The following is a 17,152-nucleotide window of genomic DNA, read 5'->3' as shown; positions in this document are numbered from 1 at the left end:
GATCCTTAACCCACTGAGTGAAGCCAGGGATGGAACCCACATCCTCAGGGTTCCTAGTCGGGTTCGTTAACCACTGAGCCACAAAGGGAACTCCGGGATCATTCTTTTTTAAAAAAAGAAAAACAACTTTAAATTTTGAAATAATTAGAGATTCTCTAACTTTTGCAAAAATAGTACCGAGCACTTCTGGGTACCCTTTACCAGTTTCCCCAAATGGATATATTTTTTTTATGTAACTATAGTGTAACAGCAGATAATCTGACACTGTGCTGTGTATATAGTTCTATGCTGTTTTATCACAACATCCCTACAATCAAGATCCTTTGCCGTGGGTGTTCCGTCCCTGTGTGGTGCAGTGGGTTTATGATCTGGTGTCTCCGCAGATGTGGCATAGGTCGCAGCTGCAGCTTGGATTCAGTTCCTGGCCTGAGAACTTCCATATGCTGTGGGTGCCGCCAAAAAAAAAAAAAAAAAAAAAAAAAAAAAAGGATGCTTTAGCATCATTCCATCACCACCCTGCATACAAACTTACCACAGTCTACTAGTGTCATCATTTTACTTGTTCAAGTAAAATGTAGAAAGGGTACCCTCTTTTAAATCCCTTTACCCTCTCCCATTTATAATAAAACCATCTTAAATATCTCTTTTACATACTTTGAAAACCACATTAGACAGTGTTATGAGTTTTGTGTCAACTGTTAAACATAATTTAGAAAACTCAAAAAGGGGAAGGAAATTCTTTTGTATTTAACCAGATTTTTATTCTTTCGACTTCTTTGCTGAGTGAGGCTTACCATTTTTTGTTTGTTTCAAGCACGTTCATAACTGCTTGTCAAAGTACTTTTACGACTGTTCTTTTTAAATCCTTACCGGACAGTTTCAGCATTTGTGTCATACTCGTGTTAATGTCTGTTGATTGCCTTTTCTCATTCAAGTTGCTATTTTCCTGGTTCTTGAGAGGGCACATGATTTTTCTAGTGCATCCTAGACATTCTGGCTATTATGTTATGAGATTCTGGATCTTATTTAAATCTTCCGTTTTAGCAGGACTTTCTGACACTGCTCTGGTGGTGAAAGGGAGATGCCCCCTCGCTGCTACGGGGGGGAGTGGAAATCTAGGTTTCCCACTGGGCCTCCATGGTCACCTGGCGGGGGGGGGATCCCTCATTACTGGCGGCGGGGAGGGAGGAAGTTCATGTTCCCCACTAGGCTTTTGTTGATGCCACAGTGGCCGAGAGAGGGAAGATCACTTTCTTTCTGTTGCCTCATGGACATCATAGGAAACAGGGATAAAATGTAGGCTCTCTGATACCATCCTGGAGCGGGATGGAGGAAGCGGGGGGTGGGGTAGGCTCCCCACATGGCTTTTGTTGACACATGGGTGTGGTGCCGTGGGTTTTCAGTGGTATTTGCCTGGAGTAGGGCCAAACACCTATTTGAGTTTATTTTTGTGTGTGGTGTTAGGGAGTGTTCTAATTTCATTCTTTTACATGTGGCTGTCCAGTTTTCCCAGCACCCCTTACTGAACAAGCTGTCTTTTCTCCATTGTATATCCTTGCCTCCTTTGTCATAGATTAGTTGGCTGTAGGTGCGTGGCCAAACACCTATTTGAGTGTTTATTTCCCTTTTGACATTTATGGGTAGGCAACTTCTCAGCCTTCAGTCTAGTATCTACTGCAAAAAGCAAACCCAGCGGAGTTCCCATTGTGGTTCAGTGGAAACAAACCCAACGAGTATCCATGAGGGTGTGGGTTTGATCACTGGCCTGGCTCAGTGGGTTAAGGATCTAGCATTGCTGTGAGCTGTGATATAGGTGGAAGACACGGCTCGGATCCTGCATTGCAGCTGCAGCTCCAATTCAACCCCTAGCCTGGGAACTTCCATATGCCATATGTGTGGCCCTAAAAAGCAAAAAAATAAAAAATAAAAAAACCAAAACCCCAAAGTAAACCCAGAGGTGAACCCAGAGAATTCATTGCTGTGTTTTTTCTTTGGTGGAAGTTCCCAGGCTAGGAGTTGCCTTGGAGCTACAGCTGTTGGCCTATGCCACAAACACAGCAACACCATGACTGAGCCTTATCTGTGACCTACACCATAGCTCAAGGCAACGCTGGATCCTTAACCCACTGAGTGAGGCCAGGAATCGAACCCTCATCCTCATGGATGCCAGTCAGGCTCTTAACCTGCTGAGCCACAATGGGAACTCCTGTTTATCCTCTTTTATTCTCGAAGGACCAGACCTCACATGCCCTTTCAGAGAGTTTCCCAAGTGATTTTACCAGGGAGAGGGAACACTGCAAAGCCGAACCCCACAGCCTGAGCTAAGTCAGGGAGCAAGCATTAACCTGACTTCTGGAACATAGCAAGGTGTGCCCAGGTGACCTGCCCATCGTTGGGTGGCTGCCATGGCACACTCCACTCACCTGAGGCTGCTTGGTAGAACCAGGCAGTCTGTGACAGCTCTCCTGATCAAAGAACATCTGGCTGGGCAAGCAGACTGTCTTCCATGCAGCTGGCAGAGTCCAGACTCGGCTCATTGTGATCCTCAGCCTGCCTGGGCAGTGGCACACGCAGACCCCAGGGAGTGACCGAGGCAGAGTGCGATGCTCAGGAGAAGTGTCCCCAGGGTCCTCGGCCTTGGGCTGATGCTGGTCTTTGCTCTCAATCTCCTCCTGATACTTTATGCCAAGGGAATTTTACAGAAGCTGGCTCTGGGTGACATCCAGGAAAGGCTTCACTTGCCTCCATCTGAATGGAACAGGACCGCAATGGAGCGACTCTCTCGCCTGGAGATGGACTTGCAGCATCTGAGTAAGTTCATGCATAGCACGAACTTGGAGGGGATGGGTGTGTGTGTGTGTGTGTGTGTAGGGACACTTTGGAAGAAGGGGCATGGAGGTAAAAATGAGTGAGAATCTGTGTCCTCGTCTCTCCAGTCAGTGCTCAGTTTCAGCATCTAACATTGAATTCTGTGCCTCCAAAGGGCAGGTAAGTACTGAGAATTAGTGGGACTCATCCCCAGCCACTGATGAAGGGGAGCAGGGTGCGTCCATGCCAGTGAGGTTTGGAGGGGGACCTGTATGTGTTCGGTTGTAATTGTACAAAATGAAACACAAAGCTGCAAGACAAAAATAGCTGGAGAAACTGTTCAATTGTATGCAATATAACTTGTATCCTCCCTGTTTCTTATGCCATCACTAGCCTGTACTAGAAATAGAAACTGCCCCTTTCCATATATAATTAGTTGCTCCCTAAGGGGGGCAGGGAGAGAAACAGCCCTCAGCTCAGTGCTCCTGGCTGCTCTGTTGGTGGATAAACCTGATGGAGCCCTCATTGCTCGGCCTCCTTCTTCCGCTCCGTTTCTAACAGTTGGCTCCGCAGGCATGGTCACAAGTACACCCCTGAGGCTGGGAGGTGGAAGCTCCAGGTAAGTACAGGGAGAGGCTCAGGACCAAGCAGCCACAGCCCTGTCCTTAGGCCTTTACGTGGCGGGGGAGGTTCAAGGGTGGTGACAATCCCTGGGGCCAAGGCCTGACTTGCATTTGCTGGGAGCTCCCCTTGGGAGCGAAGGGGGCTTGTTGGAGGATGCGAGTGGGAGTCCAGGTACGGCCACGCGGTGCGTGATTTGGAGGAGGCTCCTCTCGTTCAACCTCCCTCTTTTTTCCTTTTTAATTCTTTTTAAGTTTTGTTATTTTTAAATTTTTTTCATTAGAGCTGGTGTACAGTTTTGTTTTTTTTTTGAATTGTGATAGAATTGACATATAAGATGATAGAAGTTTCAGGTGTAGAAACATAATCACTCAATATTTGCATATATTGTGAACTGGTCCCCATGATAAGTCTGGTGAACCTCCATCGTCACACAGGGTTAGACTTTTTTTTCCCTTGTATTAAGAGTTTTTGAGGCATTCCTGATGTGACTCAGTGGAAACAAATCTGACTAGTACCCATGAGGATGCAGGTTTGATCCCTGACCCCCGTCAGTAGGTTAAGGATCTGGCGTTGCTGTGAGCTGTGGTGTAGGCCAGTGGCTACAGCTCCAATTGGGCCCCTAATCTGGGAACCTCCATATGCCGCAGGTATAACCCTAAGAAGACCAAAAAAAAAAAAATTTTTTTTTTGAGCTTTACTCTCTAGCAACTGTCACATATACTATAGCATTATTAACTATAGTCGCTACGCTGTATGTCACGTCCCCAGGACTTGTTCATTTCGTAACTGGAAGTCTGGACCTTTTGACCCTCTTCAGCCCCTTTGCTCACCCTCCACCCTGCCTCTGGCAACCAGCCACCTGTTCTATGCATCTACGCGCTCATTCCCCTCCCCTGCCCCGTTAACGATTCCATAGATAAATGAGTGAGATCAAATGGTTGTTTGTCTCCGGCTTATTTCATTTAGGAAAATGCCCTCCAGAGCCACCAAATTTTGGCCAGTTTTGTTTTAGGGGTGCACCTGAAGCATATGCAGGTTCCCAGGCCAGGGGTCGAATCAGAGCTGTAGCTGCAGGCCTACACCAGAGCCACAGCAACGCCAGATCTGAGCCATGTCTGCAGCCTACACCACAGCTCACGGCAATGCCGGATCCTTAACCCATGGAGCGAGGCCAGGGATCGAACCCAAAACCTCATGGTTCCTAGTCAGATTTGTTTGCACTGTGCCGCAATGGGAACCCCAAACCTCTCTGAGTTTTATGTGCCTGGGCATCTGCCTCCTGTGAGGGGAGCAGCCATGTTCCTGGGCTCCCCCTGTGACAGGGACCAAACGTTGATGCCCTGAGGGGGTGCCTCGAATGTGCAAACAGGGAAGGGATGGCACAGATGAGTGGGTGTGTGCACTTGGGGACCAGGGTGCTGTCTGCGCCTCGTCAGGGCTCAGAGGGAGGCAGAGGGATCGAAAGAAGGATGGACAGGAAGGGGAAAAGGAAGCGAGAGAGAGGGAATGAGAGAGGACAAAGAGATGAGGACAGAAAAGGAGCCAAGAAGTGAGACGGTCCAGGGCAGAGAAAGGAAGCATTTATCAGACAAGAGGGAAACACCGAAGGTGAGACCTGCGGGTGGTGGGGTGAGAAGGAGGCAGAAAGCACTGGAGCATCATCTGCATCCTCCATCAAGAGACTCGAGTTGTTGGGCTGCGGTGTCCTGGAAGGCGGGTTTCCTGAGGGCTGCTTGATCTGATGCGGGTCTTGTGTGCCTTGCGCTCTCTTCTCTGTGCCTGGCACACAGAAGTTACAGGGATGACGGAGTGAATGAATGCTTGAGTGTAGGAAGGAAGAGAACAGAAGACAAGCGGGCAGGGACGAAGGGAAGAGAGCTACAGGGCAAAAGGGCAGAGGACACAGGAGAGTGTCAGCTCCAGAAGCCCTGGCGTGGAGGACCCCGACTGGGTTGGACTGTCGGAAATTACCACAACTCTGGCTCAGGTCGCCATGTGGACAAGGAGAAATCGCAACAAGGCTCTTGACTTGTGCAGAAGGGCGCGGGCACTCCAAACCGAACAAAGGGCCCTCCCCTATTTATCCCTAACGCCAGGTGATGTATCTGTCCCCTTCCCATGGGTCAGGTCAGGGCGCACATTCTTCCCGGTTGGCTACTTTGAAACAAATTGTTACTGGGAAAAGAGGGAAAGAGGAAGGGGGGTGGTGGCAGGGTTGATTCAGCAGAAGCTGGAGCCGGAGCAAAATGGAGTCACCAAGATTTCCTTTGATAGAAAAGACATTCTGGGAGTTCCCATCATGGCGCAGCGGTTAACGAATCCGAGTAGGAACCATGAGGTTGCGGGTTCGGTCCCTGCCCTTGCTCAGTGGGTTAATGATCCGGTGTCGCCGTGAGCTGTGGTGTAGGTTGCAGACGCGACTCGGACCCCGTGTTGCTGTGGCTCTGGCGTAGGCCGGGGGCTACAGCTCCGATTCGACCCCTAGCCTTGGAACCTCCATATGCCGCGGGAGCGGCCCAAGAAATAGCAAAAAAAAAAAAAAAAAAAAAAAAAAGAAGACATTCTGTTCCTTTCCACAGGACCTTGACTATGCGCATATTCTCAGTGCCGTTTCACCCGAGGATGTCTGTGTAGCTGGGCTCCAGGACCACCCCAGTCCTCTGGCTCAGTCTATTGGTTCAGCCCCTCAAACAGCACGAGTTCTGCCCAGAGCGCAGCTCGTCTTCCCTTCCGCCGGGACCCCCTGTGCCTGGAGAAGCAGCAGGGCCATTGGGTTTTCTTCCCTCTCCTTCTTTGCCAGGACCCGTGGTTCCTCTGCTTGTTATTCTCTGCACGCTCGTTGCCGAAATTCGGCCTCTGTCTGCCAGTGCCGAATTGGAACGGAGAGAGAGTTTTGGGTAAAGGAGAGATAGCTGTACTGCTTTGCCAGGCAAAGGGGGCCACAGAGCCTAATGCCTTAAAGACTGTGCCCCCCTTGGAAGGGGTTAGGAGGTGGTTGGTTAGTTTGAGGAGTGGAATAAGGAGCAGGGTGGAGGCAAGCGGGCATTGTCTTTTAAAGCTGGTGTTTAGTGGCCCCAGGACTGGTGCTGGTGGTCCTCCTTCTTCCCTGAATGAAGAGGGCTTTGTCAAGTAGTTCTCCCATTTGGGGGGGGGGTTAGTTCTACAGAAAGACTCAAAGATATTATGTATATTCTTTGAGGAGGAACCAGGACCCTGCCCCAAGACTGTCCTGCTCCTCCCTGCTCTCTGCAACCCCTCCCTTCCCTGATTAGCATCTGCCCTTTGGAACTCAGAGAAGGTCATGGAAGCTGAGGCTTATTTCCTAAAAAAATAAGGAAATGCCAGACACAGAAAGGTTTGTGTGCCTAGGAGACCCACGGGCCATCAGCTCGGTTAACCAGGGGCTCCCTGCCTGCAGAAATGAGTCTCAAAATGTCTTTGGGACCATGTTTCCAGATCGCAAATGCTTTTCTTTCCTGAAGGGCTCACTGAAATTGACAGCCTGCTCAATAACCCGGCCTCTTGCTTGCTTATTGGCTCCAAGAAGATTGGAGGAAGTCATGCCAAGAAGGATACCTAGACAAATTATGGAGCCTATCAAGAGCCAAAGCAAAAAAACACAGGATGATAATCACATCCCTCTTGTGGGAGGGGTTGATGATGCTAAGCCAATTTTCTGGAACCTCCCTGGGGGGGTTCTGAAAAGGCCTGCACCAGAGTGACACCCTTGGGTGTGTCCCTTTGAGTCTTGGAACGTTTCAGTGTAAGTCATGGGGATGGCCTAAAGACACTGTGTTCATTCTGCTGGATTCTGCCCTTATGTCATCAGTGGTGATGGAAGAAGAAAAATCAGATCTCCCCCGAAGAGCAGCGTGCGGGAGTTTAAAGGCCAAGAGATCACAAGACTGTCCCTGTGCTTGGTAGAGAAGGAGGTGAATAAAAATGCGCTTCACTTTGGAAGAGTGTAAGAGGTCTACTCTCACTTTTGTTTTCCACCAGAGCAAATATACATGCTGTTCACAAGAGCCTTCTTGGGAAGATCTGCCACTTATTTTTCTGTGTTTGCTCTGACCATCCCCTTCCTTCCTTCCTTCTTTCTCTCTCTCTCTCTCTTTTTTTTTTTTTACGGCTGCACCTGCAGCATATGGAAGTTCCCAGGATAGGGGTCAAATGTGAGCTGCCACTGGAGCCTCCGCCACAGACACAGCAACACTGGATCCTCAATCCACTGAACGAGGCCAGGGATCAAACCTGTATCCTCGTGGACACTGTGTCAGGTTCTTAACCCAATGAGCCACAATGGGAACTCCTGACCATCCTCTTTCTGCCTTAGGCACTTCTGTGTGGTTGACTCTCCTTCTCCTTGGGCCAATTTATGGAACCTTCCAAAAATGTCCTCCTCCTAGTTGTAGGACTTCCTTGCTTCCCACTTAGGGTCAGTATGTGTGGCTGAAGTTCTGGCCGCATTCTGTTCACCAGGCTATGTGCAGTGGTGAGGGGCTGCATCTGTCCAGAGGGAGTACACACAAAGGGACCATCCAATCTCCAAGCTGGTGCCTCCAGGCTGCAATCATCTGATAAAGGGATGCTTTCTTGTAACTTGCAGGAAGGTATTACATGGGCTAGAGCTGACTCTGTGAGCCTGATTGGAATTTAGGGTGCATGCAAGAGAGGGTTGAGGGGAACGAGGTGGGTCTGTATACGGAGTCCCTAGATTACTATTTTGGGTTTAATGCTGAGGGGTGTCATAGTCAAGGCTGGACTCGGGACACACTAATCAGCTCTGGGACTGATTCCACCGAACTTCCCACATATGGCTGCCACGAGCATCTATGTCCCCAGGGTTGCTGCAGGGACCTCTGCCTTCCCAGGAGACTCTCCCAGACCCGCAGCCAGGTCTGGTCCAGGCTCCTATTAAGTTACTGCTTTTGCGGTATTTCATGCAGGTCCTGGCATGCATGAGATGTTGTGTGTGCCCTTTAAAAATGAAGTCTCTATTTCCCCCAGTCCTTTGGGACTCCAGAAATTAAGGTGCTCTGGCATTAAAAGCCACATGCTTTGGGGGCTCATCTTCCTGGTGCAGGACCCCTGGGCTGGGGGCAGATTGCAGGAACAAAAGATTGCTGCTAGTAATAGAAAACTAGGTATCTCAAGTTAAGGAATTTAATGCTTTTCTCTGTATGGGAAGATGCAGGGTCTGGGCTCACTGAACTCATTCCTTTGATCTGCATCTCAGCTCTCTGGGGCCAGTATCCTGGGTTTTCTCATCCTGAGTTCCCTCAGGGCTTACTTTAGGAGTGGCTGCAGTCTGATGGCTGCTAGGTCCAGGGTGTTCTTTGATTCCTTCCTGAGTTCCCTCAGGGCTCACTGGCTCACCTTGGAGGTGGCTGCAATGGCTGAAAACTGTGACATCCTTTGTTTACTGATGTGGTAGGCACTATTTTATTTCTCAGTGCCATCTGCAGAAATGGGGGGTGATGCCTTGGGAGGCATGGGGACAGGATCCTTAGGAATTTGGGAAACTTGGAAAACAGCAAAATGAGAAATGTCTCTGTCAACTTAAAAAAATGCACAACCTGGAAGTCTAGAGTTAAGCTTTATTTGGGGTGAATTTAGGACTTAAGCCCAGGAGAGAGAATCTCCAGTAGCCCTGAGAAAACTGCTCCGATGAGGCAAGGGCGGGGGGGGGGGGGGGGGGGAGCTAGGATCTATGAGCTTTTGCAACAAAAGGGAGGTTGTAGGAACAAAGGTTTACAGATAACGAGATTTCCCGAAAAACCTTTACAGAAGACCAGTTTCCATGGGAAGATAAAGGTCTGGACTTACTGGACTCACTCCTTTGATAGGCTCACTCCTGGGCTGTGGGCCTGGCTTCTTTGCTTCTTTCCTGGGTTCCCAAGGGCTCACTGGCCCACCCTTGATGTAAATGGTTCTTGGGCTTTATTCTGAAAAATATTAACTTATTGTCAATGTATTTCTCAGGTTGTTGCCAAAACTCAGCCTTTGTCTACTGGTGCCAAATAGAACCATGGAGACAGAGTTTTGGGAGAAGGAGAAAAAAATAGCTTTTATTCCTTTGTAAGGCAATGGAGACCACAGCAGACTAAGGCCCTAAAGACTGTGCCCTCCTTTGGGAGAGAATAGGTAGTGGTTTTATGGTTTAGGAGTGGAAAACAGGGCCTCAGATAAGGATCAGGGTTGAGGCAAGCTGGCTGAGTAGCATCCTTGAGGATGCAGTTTCCATCCCTGGCCTCGCTCAGTGGGTTAAGGATCCAGCATTGCCGTGAGCTGTGGTGTAGCTTGCAGACATGGCTCAGATCCTGCATTGCTGTGGCTGTGGTGTAGGCCGGCAGCTACAGCTCCGGTTCGACCCCTAGCCTGGGAACCTACATGTGCCACAAGTGCAACCCTAAAAAGCAAAAAAAAAAAAAAAAAGCTGGGACTGGTTCTGGTGGTCCTCCTTATTTCTGGAATGAAGAAGTCTTCATCAGAATTCCTGTTGTGGCTCAGAGGGTTAAGAACCTGACTAGTATCCATGAGTATGAAGATTTGATCCCTGGCCTCACTCAATGGGTTAAAGATCCAGCGTTGCTGTGGCTGTGGCGTAGGCTGGCAGCTGCAGTTCCAATTCCACCCCTCACCTGGGAACTTCCAAATGCTGCAGGTGTGGTCCTAAAAAGACCAAAAAAAAAAAAAATTCTTCTTTAAGTATTTAACATCTTCCATTTGTTGGGGGTATTAGTTCTGCAGAAGGGCTCAAGGATATTGTTGGGCTATATTCCTTGAGGAGGGACCAGGCTGCACTATTGTTTCTAGACTGCTCCTCTTTGGTCCTTGCAGCCCCTTCCTTCCCTAATTAGCAACTGTTTGAACCTGCCCTTTGGAACTCAGAGCAGGTCAAAGAGGCTGAATGAAGCCTGTTTCCTAAAAAGAAATGGGGGGCCCGGAAAGGCTTCCATGCCCAGGAGTGCCACAGGGCCCTGCTCTGCTTCAAGATCATGGTCCAAGTTCTGACAGAGCCAACAGGAAAGATACTTTCTCCTGCCTGCCTTGCTGGGACAGCCGAGCAGAGCTCTGGCCAGTTCCCGGGACACCTCGCAACCTCTGGGACAAACGCTCGGAAATTTTAGAATTTGGGGAGGAAACTATTTCAAGGAAAAGTGGGTGAGAAAGCCACGTCCAGATTCCTAACGACTGGCTGAAATGTCTTCTCCCCTGCCCTTCATTTGCAGAAGAACATATGAAACTGGCTATGAAGCAACCAAAAAATGTGGACACCCCACCAGAATGGGTGAGAGATGAAAGTCGGCCTGTTCAAAAGGCAGTGGAAGCCAAGGAGAGGGCGAGGAAGGACCAGAAACCAAAAGAGCTTCTGTTTCCAAACTCGGTGCTTTTCCAGAAGTGGGGTGAGGACCTTTCTGAGGAGGAGCAGAAAAAGGCCGAGGCCCTCTTCCAGAAGTTTGGCTACAACGTCTACCTCAGTGACCAGCTGCCTCTCGCCCGCACCATCCCAGACACGAGGGATCCCAGGTAGGGTTGACCACAGCCACCTCCCCTGGTACCTCAGCTTCATTTGAAGATGGGTGTTGGGAGCAGGGGAAGTCAAGGGCTGGGAAGAGAGTCCGGGGAGTGGGGAGTTGGTGGGGATGGGGCTCAGGGCGTAGGAAGTCCTGAAAGGCTGACTGAGCACAGTTCTCATGCATTTTATCATGGCAGCTCAGAGGCAATAACTGACTGCTTAAAGTGGGGTTTTTTGTCTTTGTCTTTTGTTTTTTTATCTTTTCAGGGCCACACCTGTGGCATATGGAGGTTCCCAGGCTAGGGGTCGAATCAGAGCTGCAGCTGCTGGTCTACACCACAGCACCAGCCACGCAGGGTTTGAGCCTCATCTGTGACCAGGGGTCGAACCCGCCTCCTCATGGATCCTAGTCAGGTTCGTTAACCACTGAGCCACGAAGGGAACTCCCGACTGCTTTCAGTGTTTACTGCCTTCTGGAGAAGAGCAGAGATGTCATAGAAACATGATCCTGGAGAATTCTGATGGGATCCTGGAGAATTCATAATTTTACAAATGAGGAAACTACGGTTGAGAAGAGAAGGGGCGTGGGCAAATCGAAAGAAGTTAACAGCCCTCCTTTCCCCCCTGGTGTTTTCCTCGAACCCTCGGCTTGGACGGTCTTTGTTATTAATTTTAACTTAAGCTTCCCTCTTGCCTTCTCTTTCCCCTTCCTATCATTTCTTCTCTTTCTGCCTCTCTCACCTTCCTAAAGAAATTTTTAAAATCACAGCTTTGGAGATATAATTCACACACCGCATAATTTGTTAATTGAACAAGTGTACAATTTAATGGTTTTTAGTGTATTCGGAGTTGTGCAGCCTCACAATTAATTTTAAAACATTTTCATCACTTCGAAAAGAAACCCCGGAGTTCCAGTCGTGGTGCAGTGGTTAACGAATCCGACTAGGAACCATGAGGTTGCGGGTTCGGTCCCTGGCCTTGCTCAGTGGGTTAACGATCCGGCGTTGCCGTGAGCTGTGGTGTAGGTTGCAGACGCAGCTCGGATCCTGCGTTGCTGTGGCTCTGGCGTAGGCCGGTGGCTACAGCTCCGATTGGACCCCTAGCCTGGGAACCTCCATATGCCGCAGGAGCGGCCCAAGAAATAGCAATAAAAGAAAAAAAAAAAAAAGAAAAGAAAAGAAACCCCATGGGAGTTCCTGTTGTGGCTCAGCCGTTAAGAACCTGATATAGTGTCTGTGAGGATGTAGGTTTGATCCTTGGGCACTCTCAGTGGGTTAAGGATCCCGCGTTGCCATGAGCTGTGCTGTGAGTCACAGCGAGGATGTAGTGTGGCTGTGGCTGTGGCTGTGGCTGTGGTGTAGGCTGGCAGCTACAGCTCTGATTCGACCTCTAGCCTGGGAACCTCCATATGCCATACTTTTAGCCCTGAAAAAGAAAACAAAACCAAAACCAAAAACCCATATTACAGTCACTCCCCATTTGCCCATGATTTTCACATCCCTAGGCAACCAACTAATCTGCTATTTGTCCTTTTGGATTTGCCTATAATATGGGGTCTTTCGTGGATTTTTTTTTTTTTTTCTTTTTCAGCCGCCTCCAAGGCACATGGAAGTTCCAGATCCAGGGATCAAATCCAAGCCAAAGGTGCAGCAATGCCAGATAATTAACCTGCTCCTCAGTGCAGGGGATCCAACCAGCACTTCTACAGTGGCAAGCTGGATCATTAACCCACTGTGCCACAGCAGGAAACCCCTAAAATGGGGTATTCTGTGCTTGGCTTTTTTTACTTAGTGTAATATTTTCAAATATCATTCATGTTATAGCACTCCTTTTATTGTAAAATATTTCGCTGTCTGATTATTTTATCCACACACTGGTTGATGGATTGTTCCTGCTTTTTTACTGTTATGAATAATGCTGCCGTGAACACTCACGTTCAAATTTTCGTTTGTTTGTTTGTTTTGTTTTAAGGGCTTCACCCACAACATATGGAATTTTCCAGGCTAGGCATTCAATTCAAGTTGCAGCTTCCGGCCTACACCACAGCCACAGAAACACCCAATCCCAGCCACATCTTTGACCTATGCTGCAGCTTGTGGAAATGCTGGATCGAACCCACAACCTCATGGTTACTAGTTGGGTTCTTAACCTGCTGAGCCACAGCAGGAACTGTCACATACAAGGTTTTTGTGGACATTTGTCTTCATTTTTCTTGATTATACCCTAGGAGTACAATTGCTGGGCTGAGTGATAATTCTATATTTAAACTTTCAAGGAAATGCCGGACAGTTTTTTGTTTTTTTGTTTTTTTTTAAAGTAACTGCATCATTTTACATTCCTCCAGGAGCATGTGAGAGTCCTGATTTTTCCACATAGTTACCAACATTTATTATTAATTTTTTTCTTTTTGGGGGGGTGGGCACCCCTGTCTCATATGGAAGTTCCCAGGCTAGGGGTCAAATCAGAGCTACCGCTGCCAGCCCATGCCACAGCCACCCACAATGCGGGATCTGAGCCAAGTCTGTGACCTACACCACAGTTCATGGCAATGCTGTATCCTTAACCCACTGAGCAGAGCCAGGGATTGAACCCTCGTCCTCATGTACTCTAGTTGGGTTCATTACCACAGAGCCATGACGGGAACTCAAAGTTTTTGTGTGTGTGTGTGTGTGTGTGTGTGTGTGTTTGTTAATAGCCATCCTTCGAATGTGAAGTGGTATATCTTTGCGCTTTTGATTTAAATTTCCCTGATGTCTAATAACATGTGGTCATTGGCCATTTGTATATGGTCTTTGGAGAAATGTTCATTTGGAGACTCTCTCTACTTTTAAAAACTGGTTTGTTTGTCTCTTTATTACCGAGTTGGAAGTGTTCTTTGTATCCTCTAGATACAAGCTCCTATCAGATGTATGACTTGCAACTGTCTTCTCCCCTGTGGGTTGTCTTTTCATTTTCTTGATTGTCTTCTGTGATGCACAAAAGGTTTTTTTGTTTGTTTGTTTTTTGACTTTTTTGTCTTTTTAGGGCCATACCCGCAGCATATGGAGGTTTCCAGGCTAGGGGTCGGTTGGGAGCTACCGTTGCCAGCCTACACCACAGCTCAAGCAATGCCAGCTCCTTAACCCATGGATCAAGGCCAGGGATCAACTGCAACTTCATGGATTCTAATCATATTCGTTTCTGCCATGCCACCATGGGAACTCCCAGTATAACTATTTTAATAATTTTTCAGAATATTTTTTTGTTTTCTTTTTTTGGCCACTCGCATGGCATGTGGATGCTCCAGGGCCAAGGATTGTACATGTGTTACAGCTGCAACCTGAGCCGCTCTAGTGACTCTAGTCCTTAACCCACTGAGCCACCAGGGAATTCTAATAATTTTTCAGTATATATATATATATATATATTTTTTTTTTTTTTTGTATTTTTGCTGTTTTCTTAGGCTGCTCCTGTGGCATATGGAGGTTCCCAGGCTAGGGGTCAAATCAGAGCTGTAGCCACCAGCCTACACCAGAGCCACAGCAATGCGGGATCTAAGCCGCGTCTGCAACCTACACCACAGCTCACGGCAATGCCAGATCCTTAACCCACTGAGCAAGGCCAGGGATCGAACCTGCAACCTCATGGTTCCTAGTTGGATTCGTTAACCACTGAGCCACGACGGGAACTCCAGTATATTTTTAATACTTATTTTCTTAATGGGTGATCTAGGGCTTGTCACATAGACTTCATCAGAGCCTGCTTAGACTTATTTCAATGAGATATAGGAAGGTGACTCATATATAGCTCCCTTTTTTATTATCATTATAAGTATTTCATGTAAGTATGGTACAAAACTCCAAAATACTGTTATGGTCATTATATAATTTTATGTCTTTTAAAGAAAATGAGAAGAAAGGGGAGGAAGTATAAATTTATAGTTTGTTATATTTATCTTCTTATTTACCACTTCTGATTCTCTGCATTTCTTCCTGTAGATTCAATCTGCCATCTGGTGTTATTTCCTTATTTCAGTACAGCTTTGCTCCCATCCACCACTTTTGTGCTGTTTTTGTCAAGTATGTTAAATTACTATATGTTGTAGTCCCAATAATACAATTATACATAATTTAAAAAAACACAATTTCTTTTAAAATTAGTTAAGAGAAGAAAGGAGGAGAAATAGGCATTTACAATGTCGTTTTTAAAAATTAAAGTTCTCTTCGTAGCTCAGTGGTTAACAAACCCGACTAGGATCCATGAGGATGCAGGTTGGATCCCTGGCCTTGCTCAGTGGGTTAAGGATACAGCATTGCCATGATCTGTGGTGTAGGTCACAGACACAGCTCAGATCTGCCATTGCTGTGGCTGTGGTGTAGGCCATCAGCTGTAGCTCTGATTAGACCCCTAGCCTGGGAACCTCCATATGCAGCTGGTGCAGCCCTAAAAAAAAAAAAAAGACAAAAACAAAAAAACTAAAGTACAGTTGATATACACACAATGTTGTACCAATTTCTGCTCTACAGCAAAATGACCCAATCGTGTACATATATATTCTTTTTCTCCTATTACCTTCCATCATGTTCTATCCTAAGAGATTGGATACAGTTCCCTGTGCTATACAGTAGAATCTCATTGCTTATCCATTCTAAATGTAAGAGCTTACAACTACTAACCCCAAACTCCCCATTCACTCCCCCGGCCCCCGGCAATCACCAGTCTATTGTCTTTGTGAGTCTGTTTCTGTTTTGTAGATAGTTTCATTTATGCTATATTTTAGATTCTGCATATATGTGATATCATATAGTATTTGTCTTTCTCTTTCTGACTTACTTCACTTAGTATGAGAATCTCTAGTTGCATCCATGTTGCTGCAAATGGCATTATTTCATTCTTTTTTTGTGGTTGGGTACTATTCCATTGTGTATATGTACCAAATCTCACCCCATTTCATCTGTTTCTGTGTCTTGGCTATTGCGAATGGTGCTGGAATGAACATAGGGTTGCACGTATCTTTTTGTCTTTTGTTTTTGTTTTAGGGCTATGCCTGTGGCATATGGAAGTTCCCAGGCTAGGGGTCAAATTGGAACTGCAGCTGCTGACCTACACTACAGCACCAGCAATAGCAATGCTGGGATCTGAGATGTGTCTGCAACCTACACCACAGCTCATGGCAACGCCAGATCCTTAACCCACTGAGCAAGGCCAGCAATTTGTTGTTGCTGAGCTACAACGGGAACTGCTACAGAGCCATATTGTAATTGCTTATTTGCCAAATGTGGCTAGAGGCTATCATAGCAGACAGCATGGATATAGAATCTCTCCGTCATCACAGGAGATTCGATTGGACAGTACTGGTCTGTACATTCCGGGTCAGGTGCTGGGAAACAGGGAGGAAGGATCCAAGCATCATTTTTGGAACTGCGGGAGCCACATTTTCTGCCTCTCTCTCTCTCTCTTTTTTTTTTTTTTTTTTTTTTTTGGTCTTTTTGTCTTTTTGAGGGCCACACCCAGGCTAGGGGTCTAATCAGAGCTGTAGCTGCCCGCCTACGCCAGAGCCACTGCAACACCCGATCCGAGCCGTGTCTGCAACATACACGACAGCCCATGGCCATGCCAGATCCTCAACCCACTGAGCGAGGCCAGAGATCGAACCCCCAGCCCCATGGTTCCCAGTCGGATTCGTTTCCACTGTGCAGCAATGGGAACTCCCTGCCTCTCTTGATATAAAGTGGGGAGGAGGATTCGGGGTGTGGAGAAGAGAATTGTTGTGAAAGCAGTTAGAAAACAGTCAAGACCATATATTCAAAAGGCTGCATGGGAGACTGGGCGGAGGAGGAAAGCGCTGAAGGTAGCTGATGGGATTGTGTGGATTAGAGGCAGAGAAGCTGAGCAGAGTTTTAATCAGTTTTCAATCTAGCATACTTACAGATTCCCAGTTAAATGCATATTTATTGTATAACCAGTCTGTAGTAGACATTAAGAACTGCCACGGAGCTCGAAAGAATTTAAAGGTCATCTCTTAGTCTCCTCTGCGTAAATAGTCATGATCCTCGGCTTTAGCTGAAGGCTCCTTTCTGCTTATAACTTGAGTGATTTTTATCCAACTTCTGTGAACTCATCCACCGCTTGCACGGTGATGACTCCAAAATTCGCATGTCTCCAATCCAGATTATTCATCCAGGGCCATATAAGCAATGACTGGCTGGGGAATTCCATGAT

The 17,152-nt window shown here is 47.3% G+C and overlaps 1 protein-coding gene across 1 annotated transcript in view; it reads left to right on the top strand.

The window, feature by feature from the left end:
* The first annotated feature begins 2,588 nt into the window (after positions 1-2,588).
* The window catches only part of GALNT8 (polypeptide N-acetylgalactosaminyltransferase 8), a 42,076-nt gene continuing 27,512 nt past the window's right edge, over positions 2,589-17,152 (top strand). Inside the window, exons 1-2 of the mRNA XM_013988444.3 lie at positions 2,589-2,811; positions 10,665-10,962. Of these exons, the coding sequence (XP_013843898.2) occupies positions 2,604-2,811; positions 10,665-10,962 (506 nt within the window). The 5' untranslated portion in view covers positions 2,589-2,603. The remainder of the gene's footprint in view (positions 2,812-10,664; positions 10,963-17,152) is intronic.

Source organism: Sus scrofa, chromosome 5 (genome assembly GCF_054392235.1).
Source record: "Sus scrofa isolate SSC_HxYL_T2T_F1_AM1 chromosome 5, Sscrofa_HxYL_maternal_Yorkshire_Landrace_v2.0, whole genome shotgun sequence".
NCBI classification, from domain to species: domain Eukaryota; kingdom Metazoa; phylum Chordata; class Mammalia; order Artiodactyla; family Suidae; genus Sus; species Sus scrofa.
The sequence above is the reverse complement of the archived record's forward strand: the minus strand, read 5'-3'. Positions and strand labels throughout refer to the sequence as shown.